Source organism: Pinus tabuliformis, chromosome J, assembly GCF_031772625.1.
Source record: "Pinus tabuliformis cultivar Carrire ecotype Pingquan chromosome J, CPIR1, whole genome shotgun sequence".
NCBI classification, from domain to species: domain Eukaryota; kingdom Viridiplantae; phylum Streptophyta; class Pinopsida; order Pinales; family Pinaceae; genus Pinus; species Pinus tabuliformis.
Genome location: NC_142295.1, coordinates 169,593,132 through 169,618,541, shown reverse-complemented (window position 1 = coordinate 169,618,541; position 25,410 = coordinate 169,593,132). Strand labels below are relative to the sequence as shown.

Genomic DNA, 25,410 nt, shown 5'->3' with positions numbered 1-25,410 from the left:
GCTGCCTTTGCTCTGTAGGTCAGCTCGACTTCTTTTCTCTGTTCTCTGCTCTTCGCTTTCTGCGTCTAACTAACTCTTTTTCTTCTCTGTCAGTCTGTGGCTTTAAAGCCAATTTGCTTCCTGACTGTTCGTTTCCGCTTCCCGATTTTCTGGTTCTCCTGCGTCTGTCCGTTTGAATTCCTCTGTTCTGCGTCATCGTCACTGTGTAACACCACACAGGGAGGTGACCACCTTCATAACGAACTGAGTGTCAGTTCTCTTTGAACGGTCATTATTTCCGTTTGTTCCAAGATTGCCCGCGAAACTGATTCCTCTGCCAACTATCATGCCTGACTTTAAATCTTATCCATTCGGCTTGTTTACCCCGTCGAATCCAGTCATCCATCGGATTGCTTGTCCGCTGTCGATCTGGAGCCTCCAGATCCTACGGTCTCTGTCCATATCGGGCGGGTAAGTAGCATGACGTTTACCCGTCTGATGTGAGCAGTTTTCTCTCTTTTGCCGGACGCGTGTCACCCAGTGTATGTCATCGGGCAGGACTCGGTTGAAACCGCTTATCGCTTAAAGCCCTTCTGATATCCTGCCGGTTTTTGGTGTGGGACCCGCCTCTGACGGAATCGGCGATATCTCTACGGTTTTATGCTTTTCGGGTGCAAGCGCTTAGGGGCTTTTCCTTCTTTGAGGGGTTTGCTCGGCGATATGCGATTAGCGACTTGTCGCTAATCGCATATTAGAAACTACTCCCATTTCTCAAAAAGACCTCCCGTCTTGCCAATTCATGACAGCGCGCGTTACCATGGGCCAACGGTCTGTGCACTTGACCAAGGGTCCTTGTTACTCCATGTTGTTCACAAATTACAACAGTTTAGAGGTTATTTCTGATAAGCTCGACATTTATAAGACTTTGAAACTTTGGCATGAATTTTACAGAGTTCATGAAAACTTAGAGAGTGTTTAAGGATCCAATTCGGATCATGTCCTCTTCCTCTTCTTGTGTCTTGGGACACTGTTCGGCAAATAACTTTACACCTACAAGAATAGGAACCTTCACCGGTTTACTATCCTGCATATTAAATCTTTGCAGTATTGTCTCGACATACTTCCTCTGGTTTAACCAAGGCTTCCTCTTTGCCCGATCTCTTTTAATTTCTATGTCCAAAAGATAGTTTGCAGCACCAAGATCTTTCATGTCGAATTTGGAGGACAATTGGGTTTTCAAATCCTGGATAATTTATTTGTCATTTCCAACCAGCAACATATCATCCACATATAAGACCAGATAAATAACACGGTCACCAATTAATTTAAAATACACACAGTGATCTGCTTTGCTTCTGGTGAAGTCAAGTCCCCGTATAAATGTATCAAATTTCTGATACTACATCCTTGGTGACTGTTTTAACCCATACAAAGACTTCTTTAACTTGCATACTAGTTCTTTCTTACCCTTCACTGCAAAACCTTTAGGTTGCTTCATATAGATCGCCTCTTCCAGATCGCCGTGAAGAAATGTTGTCTTCACATCCATCTGCTCTACCTCAAAATCAAAAGCAACAACACCAGATAAAAGTAATCTAATAGAAGCTACCTTGGCAACAGGAGAAAAAATATCACCAAAATCAATTCCCAGCACTTGGGAATAACCTTTTGCTACCTACCGAGCTTTGTATTTCTCCACCTTTATTTCTGCATTTGCCTTCTTCTTGAATACCCATTTGTTGCCAATGGGTTTCCTTCCAGCCAGCAACTCCACCAGATCCCAAGCCTCATTTTTGTTCAAAGATGCCATTTAATCAACCATGGCCTCTTTCCAGAGTTTGCATCCTCTGAATCTACTGCTTCCTTCATAGTTCTGGGATCATCATCTGTAACAGATAAAGCAAAATTTGAACAGAAAGTAGATGGACTATATTTTTTTGGCTGCCTTCTTTCTCGAATTGATCTTCTCACACCCGGAGTTTGTGGCTCTTCATCTTCTGATTCCTCTTCTGCTGTAGCGTCTGATTCTTCCTCCTTAAGCTCAAACTCTATCTTCTCAGGTTCCTTTGGTTGGACTTCATGTTTAATAACATCTTTCACCTCTTTGAACACTACATCTCTGCTGTACACAACCTTCCTTGTTACTGGGTTCCAAAGCTTATAACCCTTTAAACCATCCTTATACCCAATAAAGATGCACTTTTCAGATTTACTATCCAACTTGGTTTTTTTCTCCTTTGGAACATGTACCTATGCATCACATCCAAATATCTTCAGATGTGAAAGAGAGGGTTTCTTACCAGTCCATACCTCTTGTAGAGTCTTATCCTCCAACGCTGATGAAGGTGATCTATTGACCAGGTAACATGCTGTCTCCACCGCCTCTGCCCAGAATTCCTCTCCTAACCCGACACCACTGAGCATGCTTCTTGCCCTTTCCATCAACGTCTTGTTCATTCTTTCTGCAACTCCATTTTGCTCAGGTGTGTATGGAGTAGCCTTCTGTTGTGCTATACCACACCTTTTACAGAATTCTTCAAATTCCTTACTGCAAAACTTTCCACTATTATCTGTCCTCAACACCTTTATCTTCTTCTCTGTTTGGTTTTCCACCAGAGTCTTAAATTCTTTAAATTTGTCGAAGACTTCAGATTTCTTCTTAAGGAAATATATCCATGTATTCCTTGAGAAGTCATCTATAAATGATACATAGTACACAGACTTACCTAGTGATGGAACTTTCATAGGTGCAAACACATCACTGTGCATAAGCTCTAATATCTGTTTCTCCCTCTTACTACCAAAAGGGAAACTCACCCGATTCTGCTTCCCATATACACAATTTTCATAGAAATCAAAATCCAGAGAGCTATTACTAATACCTTCTACCATACCTTTACCATGAAGTATTCGAAGGTCCTTTTCTCCAATATGTCCAAGCCTTTGATGCCACAACATGGTCTTCTCTACAGAGACCACTAGATTTTCTGCTCCACTTTCAGGAACCACAGAACTGTTGCATCCATCAACAACAGTGCTACCTTGCAACTTGTACAGAGTTCCAATCCGAACTCCCCGCATCAATACCAGTGCTCCCCAAACCATCTTGTAGGTATCCTTCTCGAACACTGTTTTTACACCTACATCATCCAGCTTGCTTATAGAAATTAGATTTCTGGCCAATGGAGGAATATGCAGAACACCCGAAAGTGTTCTAACCCTTCCACCTTGCAACTTCAACTTTACTTTTCCGCAACCAACGATTCTAGCTTTCCTATCATCCCCTAAGAAGACATCACCACGATCATATTTCTCATACTCACAAAACCACTCTCTATGGGGAGTGAAGTGAAAGGATGCACTTGAGTCAATCAACCATGCCTCATGATCTACATGTGTACTTGAAGAAGCCAAGAACACATCCCCACCTTTATCTGAGGTGTTTTTCGCCTCTGCAAAAGGAGCATCATCAGATCCCTTTCCTTTGTCAGGGGTTTTAGATTTACAGTCCCTTTTGTAGTGCCCTTCCTTTCTGTATTTCCAGCACACCACCTTTATAGGTTTTCCTGAAGATTTAGATCTCCCACTCGATGACTTATTTTTGTTTCTGTTCTGGGACCGTCATCGTATAGACAAGGCATCACCATTCTGGCTCTCCATATTTTTCCGTCTTATCTCCTCCGTCAGCAAGGATGAGACTATTTCATCAAACTGTAAGGCAGTTGCATTGCTACCTATTGCAATAACCAGACTATCCAACGAATCTGGTAGAGAACAAAACAAACTGATGCACTTATCTTCATCTAAAATTTTATTATCAACAGATAATAACCGACTTACCACAATATTAAATGCGTTCAGATGCTCTGTCACCGAGTCTCCATCTTTCATCCTTAGGTTATATAGTTTTTTTCCGTAGGAACAATTTATTCATCAGAGATTTAGATTGGTACAAAGTCCCTAATTTGTCCGACAAAGCCTTAGCTGTAGCTTCCCTTGATACATTCAACAATACTGAGTCTGAGACACACAATCGTATTGTGCTCTTTGCCTTCCGATCTAACTTCTTCCATTCTTCATCGGACACTCTCGTTGGTTTAGTACCCAGATCTACCGCGATCCACTGATCTTTATCTACCAACAGATCCTCCATCTTAAGTTTCCATTAAATTTCTCGATCTCTATCTTTCCACTGCTCGCCATTTTCTTTCACCACCAGAATCGATCCTATAGATCTCCCACTGAACAGGGTCTACCCCAGGCCCGAACGAAACCCCTTAGCAACAAAGGCTTCCCCTTGAAGCCAAAACAACTCTGATACCAAATGTAGGTTTTAACTCCGTATAGAAATTACTTGCATACGAATTCTGAGAACATAAAATAAACAATGCAAGAGCATAACACATAAAACACATATACACAAAGATTTTCCCCTGATTTGAAAACTGGGACTACTAGCTTGATTTTTCATTATGTTCCTTTCAATGTTACAATACATATTTATACATGCCGAAGCATCCAATACCATGGACCGAAAACCATCGCGTCCAAAACCATGTGCAAAAACCATGCACAAAGCATAGGTAGGTCCAACCAACCTAATATAGGGTCCAAAAAATTTCCCCGGGTTGCTGCCCCGGACCCTATAGAGGGGGGCTAACCGCCCCCCTCAAACACCTCGTACAGGGGGGGATGCTGCCCCCTGTGACCCCCTCGCTGCGCAGTCGGTGCAATGAAGGGGGGGCTCCACCCCCCCTCTAACTCCTCAGTTAACTACGTGGGTTAGTCGTGGAAAGAATATAGCACAACCCAACAATGAGGAGTATCCACTGGATACTTGTCTAGTTTTGGGTGTTTTCAGTTGCTTCTCTCAGCAACTAAGTTGAAATGCAAATGCAATGTTGGGAGGAAGGACCAATAGCAGCACGGATGCAGAGGGAGCTACAATACAGATGTAGCATTGGCAGTGGCAGTTTCAAAGACAACAATACAGTAGCAGCGACAACGCAGTGGTTGATGGACAACATGTCAGGCATCAACAATGTAGAGACAATGCTTTAGAGTTAGAGCAGTATGCAGAAAGGCAGTGTATTGCTAGAACACATTCCTCGCTAAGAGGGAGTGTTGATTTGGAGTAGCATCGAATGCGCTCTAAGCCTCAAATTTTGCAGGGAGGCTTGGGCACATGTATTCCAAAGAACCCTAAAAGCGTTTTGGGAAATTCCACCCATAAGTGATTTTATTAAAATAATTAATATTTTTAATGGGGTTCCTAAGTCTAAACTTAAGAAAATTATAATATTAATGGGTATTAATCTAATCAGTGGTGAAACTTCTAGAAAAAACCACGGATCAAGCCAAAACGATCTGAGCCTTTGATTATGTTTTAATCTGGGCCGTTGGTTGCCCAATAGGAAGATTTAAGAAGGGGCTTGAGGGTCATTTGGAAAACACACAGAGAGATTGAGATAATCGATTTTTTGAAGTGAGAAGTTCTCAGGAGAAAAATCGATTGAGGAGATCTTGTAGCAGACGGGCAGTGAGAATCCAGGAGAAGGAATTTTCGGAGAGTACCAGGAAGAGGGAGAATAGAAAGACGTCTATAGGAAGGCTGATGTTGGCCTACGTAGTGCTGATGCAGAGGCAACGCAGTCCTTGAGGGGAAGTCGAGTTGCTGCTGAGGGAAGTCGAAGTTCAGTTGCCGAAAGCCAGGGTGTGAGTCTAGGAGGCAGAAAGTCGATTTCTCAGCCATCAGAGGATCCAGATGAGAGGCAACATAATACCCAGGAGGGGTGACGCAGTTCTACGCAGAGGCCATGTAGAGGGTGACGTAGAGCCTCCAGAGCAGCAGGATCAGTCACTGATTCTATAGTGACAGGGTGCGATCATTTCACCAGTCTTTTGTTCTGTATTCTCTCTGTATCAGATTGTTAGTTGAGCATTCTAGAATTGTATTCAGAATTTTCTCCTTCATAATAATAAACCCTCAGAGCTGCTGCATCGGTTTTCCCACATTGGGTTTTTCTGGGGACTATTTGTCCAAAAGTAATTGTGTCCTGTGTGTTGTATTTTTCTTTCTTGCTCAATATTTTGTCTCTGCATATAAGTAATTTAAGTGAAGGCTACAGATGTGTTTGCTTCGAAATTTACCGTAGAATACAGTAAATAACTTGCATGATTTAATCAAGTAGGAGAAGTAACATCAGTTTGCTACAGTAGGGTTTCCGGCTTAGGGGTCCATGTGGGTTCCAATGACTTGAAGAGCCACGTAGGGTCCATGTGGGTTCCACATGGCAGGTTAGGATAACATGGCAAGAAGTGATTGGCCAATCTCTAAATGGCCATATCTTTTGATCCAAGAGTTGGATTGAAGCTAATTTTATATAGTTGAAAGGGTCTTTTCAAGACTAATGCAATGGCAATGTTGGTTTTGGGTTTTGGGGAGTTCAGAAAAGATCAAAAAATTTAGACCCCATTTCCAAAACTAAACTTTGGAGGTCAAGTCAACATAATAACTGTCTCCCTATCCCCTTATTGTGGGCTATGGGTGGTAAGGGGGTATGTTCAAGTGGTATGAGAGCGAGGTCCAAACACTAAACCTGAAGAGGTTCACATGCACATAGTAGATGAATACTTGAAATGGTTGATATGCTTGGTCTTCTAGATTTCCTTTCTATTGACAAATGTGTGATGATATTAAAAATACAAGGTAATGTGATTTGTGGCTATATAGGATTGTTGATTGAATTATCTATGTGCTAACTAAGATTTGATGTTTCAGATCAACATAGGCCAAGGTGACGTGTACCTGTGTTGATTGCATTTTCATTCTAGTTGGCTAACATTTGTGTGTGTGTAAAAGTAGATAAACAAGCACCAGGATACAACAAGCAAGAGAAAGAACGAGCAACATATTTGAACAATATGGTGTAAAGAGATCCCAACAAGGTCCCGAAGAAGATTCAGTTGGGAAGATGAAAGAGGACACCCCTGAACTGATGGACACTCTTAGAAGGCTAAGAGCTGAAATAAGAAGTTGCAAGGAAAATAACGAAAAGATTGTCAGAGAGCAATCATAAGTGGATGCCATATTATTACAAAGCCTAAAAAACCTGTAAAGACAAAGACAATAGGAAATTGGTACCAACCATCGGGATAGGTACAAGCCGAAGCACAATTGATCAAAAATCCAAAAGCATAAGTTGGATAATAAGAGCGCAGAAGGTAGCCAATCAAGAAAGAGGAAAAGACATGCAAGAGGAGGAACAATCCTTCTCAACACTTTGGAAAGAGAATCAAGCAGCCCTAGCAGATCATTAGACAATGCAACTAAGAGACATCATTATCAAAGGAAGAGCAGAAGGACTTACATGCAGGAAGAGTTTAAGAAAGCAAAACCTCCCATCTTTGATGGAGAAGTCAAGAAAGTGGAAGATGCAAAGGCCTGGATCTTGGGAATAAAGAAGTACTTCAAAATGCATGATTATTCGAAGGACATGAAAGCTAGGGTGGCTGTCTTTAGTTTAAAAGGAAAGGCCGATTTATGGTGGGAGGATTTCAAAAACATCAAAAATATCAAAGAAAAAGAGCTAACATGGAAGAAGTTTGAGAAGTACTTTCGAGCAAAGTACCTCTTCGAAAAGTATTATGACAATAGGGCCAAGGAATTTTATCAACACAAAATGGAGCAACTGACACCAGGGGAGTATACCAACAAGTTTTTGGAGCTATTGAGGCATGTACCTTACATCAAGGATGAAAAGACTAAGATCCAGAGGTATATCAGTGGGTTACCACATGCATACCGGGACATAATAGAATTTGATGAACCCAAGACTCTGGAAGAGGTTGTTTGGAAGACCAGACATTGCTATGAACAATCTAGGCATAAGATTGAGGTTCAGACTGATTGGAAGAAGAAAGATAAGGGAAATGGACAGAGGACCTCAGGATATAAACAAGGGGGAAAGGCTGGAAAGTTTAATACCTCCACTAGGAACAAATTTCAGCAAAATCCCTCAATCAACAAAAATGAACCTTAGAAATCAATGAATGAAAAGGTTGAAGGGTTTGGGAAAGGGACCATGCAGTGCTGGGAATGTGGAGAGAACCACTTGCGAAGAAATTGTCCTCAACTACAGAAGACTAGCACAAATCTATACAACATACAAGAGGCAACAACTATGAATGATGTGGCCCAGCGCATACCCAGGATTTACGTTGCGTTGGATAATAGGCAGGCAGATCAACAAACAATGATTATTCAAATGGAAGGTATGGTCAAAAACTTACAAGTCTCAATTTTAATTGATCCGGGATCTAATTTCAACTATATTAGCCCTAAGATTGTAAAAATATGTGATTTGCCAAAGAAAACCCATGAAGAATCATGGCTTGTTTAGCTAGCCATTGGGACAAAGAGATAGATAACAGACATGGTTGAGTTTTTCCCTGTAGAAATTGGAGGCATCACCATTGCAGTCAAACTAAATTTGCTGCCATTAGGATCATACGATGTTCTGACTGGTATGGATTGGTTGGCAACCCACGGGGACAAGGTGGATTGTTATGACAAAAGCGATAGAATGCCTCAACTATGAAGGCGTCTCAATAACATTGCAGGGTATTAGGAGGCCGATTGCACTCAGAATGATCTCAACAATGCAAGTAAAATGTTGTAGTTAAAAAGGTTGTGCCTTTACTCCATCCAAATCAAAGAGGAAAAAGAAGCCAACACAGATCCCTTTGCGAAATACCCAGTATTAAAGCATTATAATGATGTGTTCCCAGATGAATTGCAGGATTATTGTGCATTAGAGATATTGATTTCACTATCAAGCTAATCTCGGGAACAACACCAACAACAAAGGCCCCTTATTATATGAGCACACTTGAACTCATGGAACTAAAGTTGCAATTGAAGGAACTGATGGAAAAAGGGTATATACGACCCAACGTTTCACCATGGGGAGCCCCAACACTTTTTGTCAAAAAGAAAGACGAAACACTGCATTTGTGCATATATTACTGGTCTTTAAATAAGGCAACTATGAAAAATAAATATCCACTGCCCATAATCGATGATCTATTCAACCAATTGAGAGGGGCTGCTGTATTTTCCAAAATTGATTTAAGGACTGGATACCATCAGGTTAGAATCAAAGAGGAAGACATCCAAAAAACTGCATTTAGAACAAGGTATGACCACTATGAGTTTGTAGTGGTGCCATTCGGGCTTACAAATGCTCCAACAACCTTTATGTGCCTGATGAATAATGTGCTTAGACCATGTTTGGATAAGTTTGGATTGGTTTTTGTGGATTACATTTTGGTGTACTTAAACAATGAAGAAGAGCATGAGGACCACTTGAGAGTTATTCTACAACTGCTAAGGGAACATAAATTGTATGCAAAACTCAGCAAGTGTGAGTTCTTTCAAACTCAGGTTCACTATTTAGGACATGTAATCTCAAAAGGAGTGGTTGTGGACCTAGAAAAGATCAAAGCAATAATGGAACAACCTAAGACACTGAAATGTGACAAAGGTAAGATCCTTTATGGGGTTGGCTGGTTACTATCGAAGGTTCATTTGAAATTTCTCGAGGATTGGGAATCCCATCACTGCATTACAAAGAAAATGAGTAAAGTTTCAATGGACTCCTGATGTGCAACTAGTTTTGAACCACTGAAGAAGCTACTCATTTGTGCACCCATATTAAGAATAGCTGACCTAGAAAAGTATTTTGTAGTTTGTACTAATGCTTGTAAGGAGAGACTTGGAGTCTTGATGCAAGGACATGTAATCTGCTATGAATCCAGGAAACTAAATGAGCATGAAAGGAATTACATCACTCATGACTTGGAGCTGGCAACCATTGTGCACACACTAAAAATGTGGAGACATTACTTATTAGGAAGGATATTTATGTTGATGACACATCACAATGGATTGAAATACTTGTTTGACCGACCCAAGCTAAATACTAGAAAATCCAGATGGTTGGCTTTGATCAATGAATTTGACTTTGAAATTAAACATATCAAAGGAAAATAGAATAAGGTGGCAAATGCACTCAGCAGAAGTTTGCAAGAGGTTCACCTAGCAGCCCTGAGCACATGCTCATTTGACATCAAGGGAAGAATTAAAGAAGAGTTGATTGATGATGAACATTACCAATATGTGAAGAAGTGTTGGCAGGAGCAACCAGATGGATCTGTAAGCAAAAGTTACCAGCTCACTGATGATGGGATACTAGTGTTCAAGAACATAAAATATGTGCCTGATGCAAATGATTTGAGGAAGCTTGTCATGGATGAATTCCATAAAAGACCTTACTCAGGTCACCCTGGATATCAAAAGATGATGACAACCATGAAGAAGACATGTTTTTGGCCAAGAATGAAGAAAGATATTGCAAAATACCTTGCAAAGTGTTCGAAATGTCAACAAGTGAAGGCAAAGTGCAAACATCCATCTGGACTACTACAACCAATTCCAATTCCGAAATGGAATTGGGAGGTCGTAGCCGTGGATTTCATTATAGGTCTTACCCAAGAAAGCTAGACAACATGATGCCATCATGGTGGTAGTGGATAAATTGAGCAAGGCAACTCACTTTATAGCTGTTAAGTCTACTCATAAAGCAATTGATATAACTAAAATCTTCATGGAAGAGATATTTAGGTTGCATGGCATACCCAAAAAGATAATATTAGATAGAGATGCCAAGTTCACTTCAAACTTTTGGAAATAATTATTTGCTGGTTTTGGAACCTAGCTAGCTTTAGCATTGCTTATCATCCTAAGACAGATGGTCAAACAGAGAGAGTGAATCAAATATTGGAAGACATGCTGAGGATGTATGTGATGCATCAACGAAGAAAGTGGGAAGGTTACCTTCCAGTGGTAGAATTTGCGTACAACAATGGCTATCAAGAGTCATTGGAAATGAGTCTGTTTGAGGCACTTTATGGCAGGAAATGCAACACCCCTATTAGATGGGATGATCCAGTAAATAGAGTAATCGTTGAGCCAAATTTGCTAAAAGAAATGGAGCAAGAAATGATTAAGATTTGGCTAAAGTTAAAGGTAGCCTAGGATAAGCGGAAAAATTATGCAGACCAACAGAGAGTTCACAAAGAGTTTCAAGTGGGTGAGCATGTTTATCTCTGCGTTAAGCCAAAGAAAAGCTCATTGAAAGTGGACTCTTCTGTCAATTTGACACCCAAATATCGTGGACCATTTCAGATCTTAGAGAGAGTGGGGCGAGTAGCCTACAAGTTGACCTTGCCACCCACATCGAAAGCACACAATGTTTTTCATGTTTCCTTAAGAAATATGTTCATGATACTAATGATGTTGTTGACTGGTTTGTGATACAGGTGGAACTAGAGGGGTAGTTCTAACTAGAGCCACTGTGTATCTTGCACTGGAGGCAAATCACGCTCTGGAATCGAGCAATAGAATAGGTCAGGGTGCAATGGAAGCACTTTGGACCCGATGAAGCCACCTGGAAAATGGATGAGCAAATAAGGGTGATGTACCCATTTTTTGTTTGCTGAATTAGTGGATGTAAGAGTTGTATGTGAAGCTCAGTTTTGTTTGTTCATTTGCTAATAAGAACATCGAGGACAGTGTTCCCTTAAGGGGGTGGGGTTTGTGACACCACTAATGGACTTCCCCCTGATTTTTGTAATGTAATAACATTATGAATTATAAATAAATGTATTCTTATGTAATGCCCTGAAGAGTGGGACCACAGATCCATGATCTAAGGAGGAAGAGGAAAAATAAGCTGGTGTGGGGCCAACTGGCACCACTGTATAATTTATGGGCATTTATGAGGAAAAGTTAGAGGAAGCTTCCAAGAGGAGCATGAAGAGGCACCCATGAGAAATCATAAAAAGGAATTTGCACAACAATGTTGGGGTTCAATTTTCTCTTGGGGAGAGCACTTGAGAAGTGTTGGAAAGACCTGTAAGGTTGAGGGAAGGGAATTCCCTGAGCAATGAAATTGTAGATAGTGTGCCCAGGCCTAGAGGAGCTCAATAACATTTTTGAAGGGATGGGAATGAGTGCTTGCCAAGAATTGGCTGAGAAACCACTTAGGGTGCTTGCTAAGGGCTGAGAAACCACATGTAGAAGGATGCTTGCTGAGAGAGAGCTAATAAACCACCAGGGTGCTTGTTGTTGGGCTGATAAACCACTCTTAGAGTGCTTGCCATAGCTAATAAACCACCTAGTATCGTGAATTTTTGCTGTGCTTGCCTAGCTGATAAACCACCTGAACATATAAGTAACTCCTATCCTCTTGGAGTTGAGTATAGCTCTACTGAAATTTCTAAAGGAAATTTCCCCTTAGATCGCGAATCTGGCTTAGGGGTGACAGTTGCAAGTGATTTTGGCTGCAGTTAGTCTAAGATTGGGTGGAAAATCAAAGTCCCACCTTTAGTCTGGCAATTTGTCTTATTGTAAATAAATGCATATAGCTGAGAACTGTAAAATTAAAGCTTGTGCTTGTGGAATTGGAGGTTTAGTTCTGAGAAATGTTGCATGGCTTTAGAAAATTGGTGCATGCTAAATGTTTGGAATTTTATTATGTTGCATGTGAATGTTATAAATAGGCTTAATGTGTTGATTCACTGCCAATGTTCATTTTGAGGAATGTTGATTCCTTTGTGATTGGGTAAAGCTAATCCCCATGCAATTGACGAGGAATGGACAATTCCTATCATTAGAGGAAATTTCAGCCTAAAAGTGGCCTCTTAAGGAAAAATCAAGAAATTAATAAGAAATGCCATGTAGACAATTTTTTAATATTACTTTACTTTTATCTATGTTCCACAATATTTTTTTTTTGTAAGCTTGGTAGGACTACATCTTCATCATGTCCAACTTCTCACCCCGATCGGGGGGGATAATACAAGATTTGAACCCAAGACTTCCGGTTCGGTGAGACTTCATTTCCAATTGAGCTACCCCAAGCGGACATGTTCCACAATATTTATTAGTACGAGATTTAATAATTTTTTTTAATATATTATTTATAATTTTTTACTTTTATCGAAATCCCTCAATATATGGCACTTCTATTAAAATAATTGTATATATATATATATATTTAAATTTAATTGTTTATATTTATATTTTATATTTAATTGCATATATATATATATATATTATATTTATCTAATTTTTGGGTCTTTTTTTAATGTCATTGTCTACCAAAATTTCGCCCAGAATATATTTTTTGGCTAGAATCTTGTAATTTGTCTTTTCTGGAATACGTTTTTTTAACTATTTAAGTATTTTATATTTAACTATTTTCTAACTATTTAACTATTTTATATTTAATTATATTAAACTATTTAATTATATACTCTATATTTTTGGCCAGAATTTGGTAATTTATCCTTTTTGGAATATGTTTTTTAACTAATTTATATTTAACAATAACTATATTTTATTTTTAACTATTTAACTATTTTGTATTTAACTATAAGTGTCTATATATATATTATATTTAAGTATTTTCTTTTGGTGTTTTTTTGGGGCTTGCTTATTGGTGTCAAATAGGCCCGCATTTTTAATTTATATGTTTTCACTAATATCAAGATTTACATTGCATTAATAACTTTTTCGATGTTCTAATTCATAAGGGTAAGGTAGGTAAATAACATTAATAAAATATTTGACGAATACACAAATTAAACATAAAATATTTGGTTGATACCCAAATTAATACTAAAATATTTCATAGATACCCAAATTAAACAATTTAAGATTATTTAGGACATGTACCTCTTTTTAAATTTGAAGTATTTTGATTGGTTTGAATATGACAGGGAAATTATGTGAAAATTTCATGGGCACTTTTAGGATGAAATTTCCTCTAATGATGTTTGATGTGTTAATGTTTGCTCATACTCCTTATACTGAATTTTGCACACTAGCCATAGTGCTGGTAAATGGTTTAGATTAATAGCATGGGATGCCATTTCCCATGTGAAAGGGAGATATTGGCTTCCTAAGAAATTTCTCAGGAATGGGTTTATTCCCGTGTTCTTTCTGAGCATGTACTTGACCTAAATGTTCCAAGTATGAAAAATATGGACAAAACTTTGTCAAATGCTTGAATATTTGCAATAAAACTAATTTGGCCAGTAGGCCTTAGTTCTAAAACTACAAGCTCAGGAGGGATAGCTCCTTATATTTATATAAATTACAGGCCCTGCTAAGGCCTTAGAAACTTAGAGTAATGCTCTAGTTCTGTGGGAGTAAAGGTAAGCATGCATAGGCTTGGTTGAGGCATTATATATATATATATTTCAAGGGGCTCTTCCTCCTTATGTTTCTAATGCCTCAACCAGGCCTATACATGCTTCCCATGGTCAAGCTCGCAAGTGTGGAAGGGTTGCACTCTACGTATGATGTGCAGTGTTCAAATGTAACATGGCACGGGGGGGCTGCAGTATTGGGTCCGGAGAGATAAGCCCTAGAGGCTTACTATACCCATGTGAGCAAGTGCTGAAACAAAGTACCAAGGGTGGATGCTCGACGATTAGTATACATATAAATATGTATATTCTTATATATGCACAGATCGATGACAGAGTTATGTCAAGGAATTGATGGCAAGGATTTAATAGCGGACTTCCCCCCCAGGTTAGCAAGGGAAAGGGGGGTTCGCATTTTAATCGTGAATGTTAGAGCATAAGAGTGCATCACGACCGTTGGTCGGGCACAACGGAATCGCGAGTGGGAACCGTGATAGCAGAGTCCTCCTTCCAGGTCAGCAAGGGGAGGGGGGTCTGCATTTAACTTTGAACCGTCGATACAGTCGGACCTCAATGGCCATCGGATGGAGTCCAAGCCATTTCACTAAGTTTATTATAACGGAGAAAATGTGGTTTGCAAGGGTCGAGGGGTTGGTAGGGGCCCATGGCCAACATGGTAGCTAAGTCACATGGCACGAGGGACACATTATATATATATTGCAAGGGTCGAGGGGTTGGTAGGGGCCCATGGCCAACATGGTAGCTAAGTCACATGGCACGAGGGACACATTATATATCTATATATATATATATATATATATATATATATATATATATATATATATATTAAAAAAATACTGAAATATAGTGTCTGATCCATATTTTTTAGAAATTAGAACATCTACATATATGAATCATGATGATATCTATTTAGTATTTAGTATTTACTAGTTAGTTTATTAATTTACTACATCAATGATGTTCACAGTTCAATGTTCATTGTTCATGTTATTAACAATTGTTCAAGCACATAAGAAACTACTAACTAGAAATTTAGAAATATCATGATTGATAAAATAAAACTAGAAATTTAGAAGAACATGTGAACTTCGCTCTCAATGTAAAGTTGTGAATTGTGCTCTAAATGTGAAGTTGTGAGCATTGTGCTTGAATCTGGCAGAATCCCTCACACTGCACAACAAATTCGATTTCGACGGTGATCAAACTCGACTTCGATAGCGAACAATGACAAAAAAACCCAAAAATAAACCATGTCTTAGGTTTTAAATGTGACTTTTCGTGGGACCTGTGTCCTAAGAACCAAAAATGTTAGAACACGTTTTCGCCATGTCCAAAACACGTGTCTCTATTGGAGGACACGAAAAAAACATTTTTGACACGTTTTAGGGCACGTTTTGTGTCCGACACGTGAAATATGGGACACGAGACCCTGAGGGATGTATTTTATGACTTAGCATGGTAGGGAGGGTGACATGGTGCCACGATGGTATGACATGTTGCACCCAAATTTGGTTGTTTGATGTGGCCAAGTGGGCTGAAAATGAGTGCCACATGGCGCTCTCGGAGGAGGCCATGTGGAGGGTGTGACATCACCTTGCGCTGATGCAGGGGCATGGTTTCGAGGGGGGTGGAACTTGAATGTGCGAGCCCCCCCCTCGTTCGTACCTCAAGGGGGTACCCCCCGCGCTTGTTGTCGATTTGGGCCTGACATACCTTCATTGTTGATCATGAGGAGCAGAACCAAGTGTTGGAACCTTGAATGTGCATCCCCCCCAACCCCCCGCCCTGGTGATGTCATGAGGGGAGGGGGGTCATGCATTGCAATCCTAGCCATCGATCTCCTCCACTGGATGAGGACTATCGATCGGCCAAAGGGGCGGGCACATTGTATAAAAATAAATACATACATACATATATATATATATATATATATATAGTTTGTTCGTGGGGCCTGGAACAAGGCTATAGTTAGACAGGTGGGGGCCACTAGGCAGTGATGTGGCTATGCTACATGGTGGACTAGTAGGGTCATGAGCTGGCCCAATGGTAATGCTATGGGGGTAAGCGTGGTGATGTGGACAAGGGGGCATACATATATTGTGATGTGGCATAGCCACGGTGGCAGCCACATGCGATATAATGTGGCAATGACTTGAAGAGCCACGTGGCAGGTCAGGATAACATGGTAGGAGGTTATTGGCCAATCTCTAAGTGGCCATATCTTTTGATCCGGGACTTGGATTGAGGCAAATTTTATATCTTTGGAAAGGTATTGACGAGATGAACACAATAGCGATGTTGCTTTTGGGTGAGGAGTTCGGAAAATATTGAAAAATTTCGACCCCATTTCCATAATTGGACTTTGGAGGTTGGGTCAACATTGTAACTGCCTCCCTATCCCCTTATTGTGGGCTATGGTAAGGGGCTATGTTATAGGGGTTTCGCACTATCCTCCCAACTGTAGGATGGTTACACTGTTCTGTCCTATAACTAACCATCCCCGCACCAGGTCCAGAGTTTGAGGAATTAATTTCATAGGGCAACACTGCTTGGACTGAGAGATGGATATCACTTGCAAGTGGTTTAACAGTCATTTGGCATGCACTGGTGGTTTCACATTCACGACAAGCACTAGTGGTTTCACAACCAACTGCAAACACCAATGATTCCCTGTATGGGTGGTTTCAAATTAGGAGACAAGCACTGGTGGTTTCAAAACCATAGCAATCACCAATGGTTTCACAGTCTCATCAAGCACCTGATGTTTCCAAGTCAATCTCTCTATGTCCAAGGCAGTAATCCCAGGTAAAAAAAAAACCGAAGGTAGAGTAGTGGTCAAGTGTAGGTTGAATTCCCTCCATAATCTTCTCTGCAATGCTGGCTCTCCACCAAAAATCTCAGAATCAAGTCCAAATCCCTGCCTGAATTGGTCACCATATTTATGGCCTTCATGTCGCATCTCAAGTATCACTGAGAGGGCACCCCTACTCCCTCACTGCCTTCCTTCACATGTTACTCTTTCAGTTCATGAGAAAGGGCAGTCGCGATGAGACTGCACAGTTACATTAATAACCAAAATCAGATCAGGACGACTTTTCCCAGCCATAAGGGTTTGGCATTAAATTCATTGGTACGGGTATGGCATTTCACATCAAGTGGGTGAAACTGAAGATCCCTCTCCAGACTCTGGCCCATCATGCTTCTCCAACAGATTTAAATTTCAAAAATAAATTAAATAAAAATTATAATTTTCATCATTAAATAAAACATTAATATATAATTAAATTATTTTTAATATGAAATCAAGCATAACACATGATCAATCATTTTAATATTAATTAAAGCATTAATTAATGATTAATAATTTTTAATATTAAGTACAATAATCATACACCTTGATACCACAATCAGGACATAATTGAATTTCAACATAAATAATTCCATTGTTTAAACAAAGTATTTTTTCGCCATCAACAGTTATCACGTTGGATTGCACAATTACATAAAATGCTCATGTATAATAGTCCATGCAGTGGATGTTACACTCTATTTGATGATTGTTACTTTTCTTTTTGCTTCCTTGGTTGCATCATACAGTGGTTGGGTTGAGCTGGTGATGAAATGGCATCTTAATGAGCTTATCATACAGTTCTATGTGTCAATGTGATTGAATTTCTCCATTGTATTACCAGTTTTTTCATCAAGTAATGCTTTGACTCGATTTTCCAAAAGGACAAGGCACTCGGTCTTGCTTGTTTTCTTATCCTTTTACCTAAAGAAAATCATAAAAACACCAAATCACTAATCTATTTTCAGATCTGTGTTAATAGGACAGATTAGTGAATTGATCTAAGGATTTCTCCCGTGTGAAAATTCCTAAAACCGGAATCCTATTGTAGCAACTGAGAATTATTCACCTAATTGTTAATTTTAATTAACAATTTACTTACTGTTTCCTACAACAAATACTGAATAACTCACACTGCAACCTACACAAATAAAACTACGGAAGAATAAACGCTGGAAGAAATGTTAGCACACACACATAAATTTACATAGTGATTTTTGGACCAATATCCCCGGAAAAACCCAACTTGGGAAACCGGTGCAATAGTGAGGAAATTTGAGTACATCTATGGATGCCCAATTAGCAATCTAGATTCCAAACAGCAAGAAAATTTAAGTAAAATACTGAAGGGAATTACCCTTCTTCCACAGGTAATCTCTGGCTCAACCTGCCTTGAGAAACTTGGCCTCCTGGAGCTTTGTGTTAGCCTCTGCGCTGCTTCGTGTAGCTTGCTGGACGACTTGCTTCGGATTGGGCTTTGATGAAGTTGTTCTGCCTCTGGATGCTGAGAAAATCGTCTCTCTGGCCCTCTGGGACTCCTTCTCGGCCTTTGGAACTGAGAACAATTTTTCTTCTCTCCAAATTGAACTGCCTGACTGAAGCAACTGCACTGCCCCTCAATGCTGCCTCTCTGGGATAATTCGGCTCTCTTGCTGCTGCCTCTCTGGGATAATTCTTTACTCTGGATCCCTGTGTTTGCCCCTCGCTCACTGCTTCGATCTCACTGGCTCTCTCTCTGGCAATTGACTGCTGCTACTCAGGAAATCGATTTGCTCATTAAATGGAACTGCTCAAGTGTCTTCTCCAAGCCCCGTCGACTTCTTCTTATAATCCTTTTTTGAGACTTCAATGACCAAAATTAGATCTTAATCGATGGCTAGGATTAACTTGAAGTTGATCCGTGTGAGTTTCTAGAACATTCACACCTTGACTTAATTAATTCTGATTAATTAGTCATATTCCCTAAGTTTAGACTTAGGAAATATTTAAAAACTGACTAATAATCTAATTAAGTCATTTCTAGGCGGAATTTCCAGAAACGATTTCTGGGTTTTGGAGATCTCATGTATTCTAGCCTCTCCACAAAATTTCAAGGCTAGAACACATCCGATGCTACAAAAACTAACACTCCCTCTTAGCGAGGAATGTGTTCTAGTGCTCTACTGCACATCTTGTGACAACACCCTGTCTCTACATCATCTCCTATCACTCTGCTGATGTCTGGCCATATTGCCCACCAACCACTGCGCAACTCTGATAAATATAGCCTCTGTGCTGCTGCTGACACTGCCTTATTGCTGCCAACACTGCATCTACACTGCAACTCCCTCTCATCCATTGCTACTACAATTGCAACATCTGCAATTGAGAAGCATCCTAAATACTGAATCAACTCTGATCAGTATAATGCATTTGTCACCCGAGTCTCTGACTGCTGCTAGTATCTGCGCTGTCACTGAAGAACTTGCACTGTTGCTAACTTCGCACTGTGCCACCTGCATTGTTGCCAACTCTGCACTGCGCTCCCTAACTTCTGACTACTACTAAACTCTACATGTGTCACTTTGGCATTTGACTGCTACTAGACTCTACATCTCTCACTTGGCATCTGACTGCATCTACTGCCATTGATCCATCTTGCTACTGAATACTGTGGGCTCCCGTAGCAAGGTACTAATCCAAGAGGTGGACCTCCTAAATGATCTTGCCCATCTGTAGCACTTTGGGGCTATAACACCAAGTCACCCCACTTTTTTCCTAGAGGTATGTCAACAAACATGGCGAAGTCTTCCTCCAACCTAGAGGACAGGCTATCTATCTCTGTGATGTTGCATGCTGGTCCTGCTTCTCCTCCTTGTCCTTCTTCCTGAGAGGACACTCAGTACTATAGTGACCAGACTCGTTACATCTTAAGCACTTGACCTTCGATAGGTCCTTCTTCTTCTTTCGCTGCTCCCCCTGTCCTTGACTGGGACCCTTCGATGTGAGGGCCACATTCTCCTCCTCCTTCACCTGCTTCGATCCGTTGCTGCTGCCACTGATGGAGCTCTTTAGAAGAGCTCGCCTCAATTCCTCCTGTTGCAAGTCAGCCCACATCCTGTCCCACTCTGGTAGCTTGTCTCTGCCCAATATGCTTTGGACAAAGACTTGCTAGTCCTCAGAGACACTGTTGAGTGCCAATCTCACTAGCTCTGTAGGTTGAGGCGCTGCCCCAATAGCTGACAACTGGTCCCGGACCTCCTGAATCCTGGTGAGGAAGGGGTCTATGCCTTCCCCCTTCTGCATCCAGATGAGCCTCAACTTCTCCTCTAAGTACATCTTTCACTGCTCAGAAGTGCCCTGGTACAACGTGGAGAGAGTCTCCCACATCTCTCTGGCAGTCCCTTTGCCAGCTATGTGTGAAACAATGTGATCCCGAACCCTGTCTAGGATCAACCTCTTCGCCCGCACCATCTCCTTTCTGTACTCTTTCAGCTGATTTGCATCTTGGGGCACTGCTACCACTGCATCTATGTATGTCTTCAGGCCAAACTCATCCAGAAGGAAGGACATTCTTGCCTTCTAGATGACATAGTTGGAAGCACCATCCAACCTGCCCTGATCTCGAAGCCCAATAGTGGCCATCTCAAACAATGTCAAAATCTCTTCTTCCCTTCTGCTGCTCAGTTATTTGCACTCCCTTCTGGAGTGAGAAACTCTGCACACAACCACTGCTGATCTAAAAGGGAAATCAAACTTCTTGAGACTAGAAGTTCCTTGAAAATTTTTTCCCTCAGTGTGTGCTCTTCTTCCACCCGACGCTAGTTCTGCTCTAGCAAACTACTGCAAAGCTACTGTGTCCAACTAGAGATCTGCTCTACGAAAATACTGGCTGCTCCCTCTGCCTCTGGAATCCCTCGATCCGGAGAGATCAAATTTTTTTGCCCCACACTTAGAAAAATCGAATCTCCTTAAGAAACTCAGTCTCTCGACAAAGTGACTGCGTTGCCTTTGGGGTTTCGATATGAGGCCCTCACTAATCAACAAAACTTCCTCTGTCTTCGCTACCAAGCTCTTCGGTCAATCATCTGCACTATGATACCATGTGAAAATTTCTAAAACCGGAATCCTATTGCCGCAACTGGAAACTATTCACCTAACTGTTAATTTTAATTAACAATTTACTTACTATTTCCTACAACAAATACTTAATAATTCACGTTGAAACCTACACAAATAAAACTGCGGAAGAATAAACGCTAGAAGAAATGCTAGCACACACACATAAATTTACATAGTTATTTTTGGGCCAATGTCCCCGGAAAAATCCAACTTGGGAAAACCGGTGTAACAGTGAGGGTTTTATTTATTATGCAGCAGTGAAATCCGAATACATCTATGGATGCACAGCTGGCAATCCAAACAGCAAGAAAGTTTGAGTAAAATACTGAAAGGAATTACCCTTCTCCCACAAGCAATCTCTGGCTCAACCTGCCTTTAGAAACTCGATTTCATGGAGCTCTGTGTCAGCCTCTGTGCTACTCTGTGTAGCTGGCTGGATGAATTGCTTCGGACTGGGCTCTAATGAAGTCGTTTGGCCTCTAGATGCGGAGAAAATCGTCTCTCTAGCCCTCTTGGACTCCTTCCCGGCATCTGAAACTGAGAACGATTTTTCTTCTCCCCAAATCGAACTGGCTGACTGAAGCAACAACGTTGCCCCTCAGTGTTGCCTCTCTGGGATAATTCGGGTCTCTTGCTGCTGCCACTCCGGATATGGAGAATCTTTCCTCCAGATCACTGTCTCTGCCCCTCACTCACTGCTTAGATCTCACTGGCTCTCTCTCTAGCAATTGACTGCTGCTACTTAGGAAATCGATCTGCTCATGAAATGGAATTGCTCAAGTGTCTTCTCCAAGCCCCATCGGCTTTTTCTTATAATCCTCTATTGAGACTTCAACGACCAAGATTAGATCTTAATCGATGGCTGGGATTAACTTGAAGTCGATCCGTGTGAGTTTTTAGAACATTCACACCTTGACTTAATTAATTCTGATTAATTAGTCATATTCCCTAAGTTTAAACTTCGGAAATATTTAAAAACTAATTAATAATCTAATTAAGTCATTTCTAGGCAGAATTTCCAGAAACAATTTTTGGGTTATGGAGATCTCATGCGTTTTAGCCTCTTCACAAAATTTGAACGCTAGAACACATTTGATGCTACAAAAACTAACACCCTGATCTAGAGGAGATCCTGCCTAAAGTGAGAGAAGTGGCCATTGAGGTGATAGAGGGTGGAACTTCCACGTTGCTCTAGGGTCTGTGCTTGGTTATTGGATTTATGTTTGTACAGATTGTGGAGGTAGCAATTATTGTCTTCTAATTCACATGCACACACTTTTGATTGCTTCTATAGATCTTGCCGCTTGGAAAAGTCGAAAGAACTTGTAGCAAGTCATAGGATTCTAGAAATCAATCTCTTCAAATTGAATATCTAGGTTCAATTCCTGTCCTTTTAGATAAATATTCTTTTCCTTTGGATGCCATATAGGACTTGCATGATGCATCATAACCAATGTTTTATACAACAAAAGTGCCATTTGAAACATCTGGATCTGATTCTTACGAGACTTGATGACTAGAAAGAATGGCCTTCAAACTGAAGTCAACGAAATGAGAAATATTGTAACAATTATAAAAGGATGGAAAGAGGGATAATTATAAATAAAATGAAACGAGAGAAGTAGATGGATAAGTTGAAACAGCAAGGTGTACATAACTTTTAACAAAGAGTAAGCTATAAAATATTAAAACTACCCCTTAGTCCCTTTACTCCAGTTGTTTTTATTTTTTTCTCTTTACTTATATGTTGTTTTCATCTTTCATGTGATAATGCTCATTTGTGCATAAGATTTATCTGCAATTCTTTCACAATCAACATTTTCCAAAGATTTATATTTTGGCTGAGAGTTTTCAACATTCTCCTGTGGTAAAGCAAAAATCTTATCTGACTTGTAGGTGCTCGGCTACCATCATTCCATACTTGCATTGGTGCCAATCAGGAGAGGCTCACACCAAAGTGGTACAAGGAGCATGGTAATTGATTCTTCAACCTATTCTTTTTGTTAACAGGATTTGTGCATAATTATATGGTTGGTCATCAGTAGAGTGGCATAAAGCACATTTTTTTTCTGAACTTCTGTTTTTAAAGTTTGCACCTTTTGTTGATATTTGTGTTTGTTAGTTTGTAGTCTCCTATTTCTATTATGCATCATGATTGAAATTGGGGTTCATCAAATTCTGCCTAGATCATATTGTTGACCTTTAGTACAAAAAATGACAAATTGTTTCTTAGCAATTTTCCTTCCTCTAATTTAATTATCCTGCTTGCTGAACAAATGTACTACTGGGATTTTAACTGGTAAATAAAAATATAATTTTCAGCGGAAGCAAAAATTCAATTAGCCAATTTTATTAGCAAACACATAAAAAATTGCCTTTTAAATCTATTTTTTCATTTATAAAAATCTTTAGCACACAAAGGCATCCCTGTAGGGAAAATAAATGGCCAGTAAGGAAAAATCACACAAAGCAAAACTTGGAAACGTCTAGCTAAGAAAATTGTCTTCAACCTCAATATTACAGCCACACAGTCTACTGCTTGAGCCTGTTTTCCACCTGCCCACATGCTGCTACAGCTGCCCGTTCATGTGGGGGAATTTCTAAGCAGTTTTCGCTACTTGCCTGTGCACGTGCAAGTCTGTATGAGCTCGTACAGCCTATCTGCTGCACACATGTGGTCTGTAGTACGTACTTCCCTTTTCCTGTTGCTGCAGACCTACATGAGCTGATTTCTTCCCCTACTCATGCTATACGGCTTCCAAGGATTGATCTGTAGCTCACATGTGTGCCTTCTCTGCTGCAAAATCACCTGCTTAATATTTTTCTGCCTTGTTGCTCCTTGTTTTCTTTTATGATTTGGGTGTCGGTAAGGAGTTCTAGTGATCTGATTTTTCCTTATCCTGTTTGTGGCGATCTCATGATTTACTTGAAGTATTTGATTTCCTCCATGTATGAGAGTCACGTGGCTAATTGCTGGATCTTCACTTGAAATTTCCGTCGTTTGAACTGCAACATCTGAGTATGCTTTGGCTTCAATCGGGTTTGGATTTGTCTGAACTGTGAGGCTAATGGGATTTGCATTTGTTCCCTTTTCTTCAACTTGAATTTCCATATTTGAAGATTTCGATGCTTCCTTCTCGATAAGCTGTCGTACCTTTTTTTCCAATGACTTCTTGTTCTTCTTAAGCTTCTTAATTTGTGTCAACAATTTTTCACCATGGTCCTTAAGCAGAGAAACTTCATTTTTGTCAGTGGTGATTTTGTCAACTTCCCTTTTCATATTTTGTATCGCTTTTTGACATTCTTGAAGAAATACTTTTGAGATATCTTTTATGTCTTCTGGCGTTACTAAGTCTGACTTCAATGTAACGTCCCGTAGTGTTATTTTTTTTCTTCCTATAGGAAAATGTCAAAATTTCTTCTTCATATTTAGAATGAAAGACCTTAATGTTTCCATTCGAAGTGAACTCAGAATAATGTCACCTTGATCCCTCCATAGGGATTGAACAAAGAATTGCAATATAAATGTATAATCCCCAATGTTTAATTGTAAATTAGTGATGTCATATTGTTTTTTATCCCAAACATCTAATTTTTCAATTACATTTGACTCCAAAATCACCAATTGGTTTGAGTTTAGGGTTTATATAACTTTTATCTTCAACGGGAGAGATACAAATAGTAACATCTTTTCCTGCAAGAGTCCCTTTAATTATAAATAGCACTCAAATTTCAACGAGAGATACAAATAGTAACATCTTTTCCTGCAAGAGTCCCTTTGATTATAAATAGCACTCAAATTTCAATGGGAGATAGAAATAGTAACATCTTTTCTTGCAAGAGTCCTTTTAATTATAAATAGCACTGAAGCATAGTTATATGAAGTTTCTGGAAGTCTTCCTTTCTCTTTTGTTATAGATTCCATTCTTTTTCTCTTAAATGATTGACTCCATTTGTATTCTTCAATAATTTTGTCAAACGATACTTTGACGAAGGAGTTTATATATTCTTCATATGAGAGACCCACTGCTCCAATATATAATTTGATATTTGCTTATTTTACTTTATAAGGCATAACTTCAATTCTTGGCTTGTACTTTGTGCTTTTCCTGTTTTCTCCTTCACTTTAAGTGAGCGTCTTTTTTTAACTTTTATTTTTATATATATTTTGAAACTTTATAACT

General features: G+C 39.8%; 1 protein-coding gene across 1 annotated transcript in view; it reads left to right on the top strand.

Moving 5' to 3' along the window:
* MDAR4 (monodehydroascorbate reductase 4) overlaps positions 1–25,410 on the top strand; it is a 122,994-nt gene that overhangs the window by 72,522 nt on the left and 25,062 nt on the right. Inside the window, exon 3 of the mRNA XM_089377433.1 lies at positions 23,123–23,200. Within this exon, the coding sequence (XP_089233559.1) occupies positions 23,123–23,200 (78 nt within the window). The remainder of the gene's footprint in view (positions 1–23,122; positions 23,201–25,410) is intronic.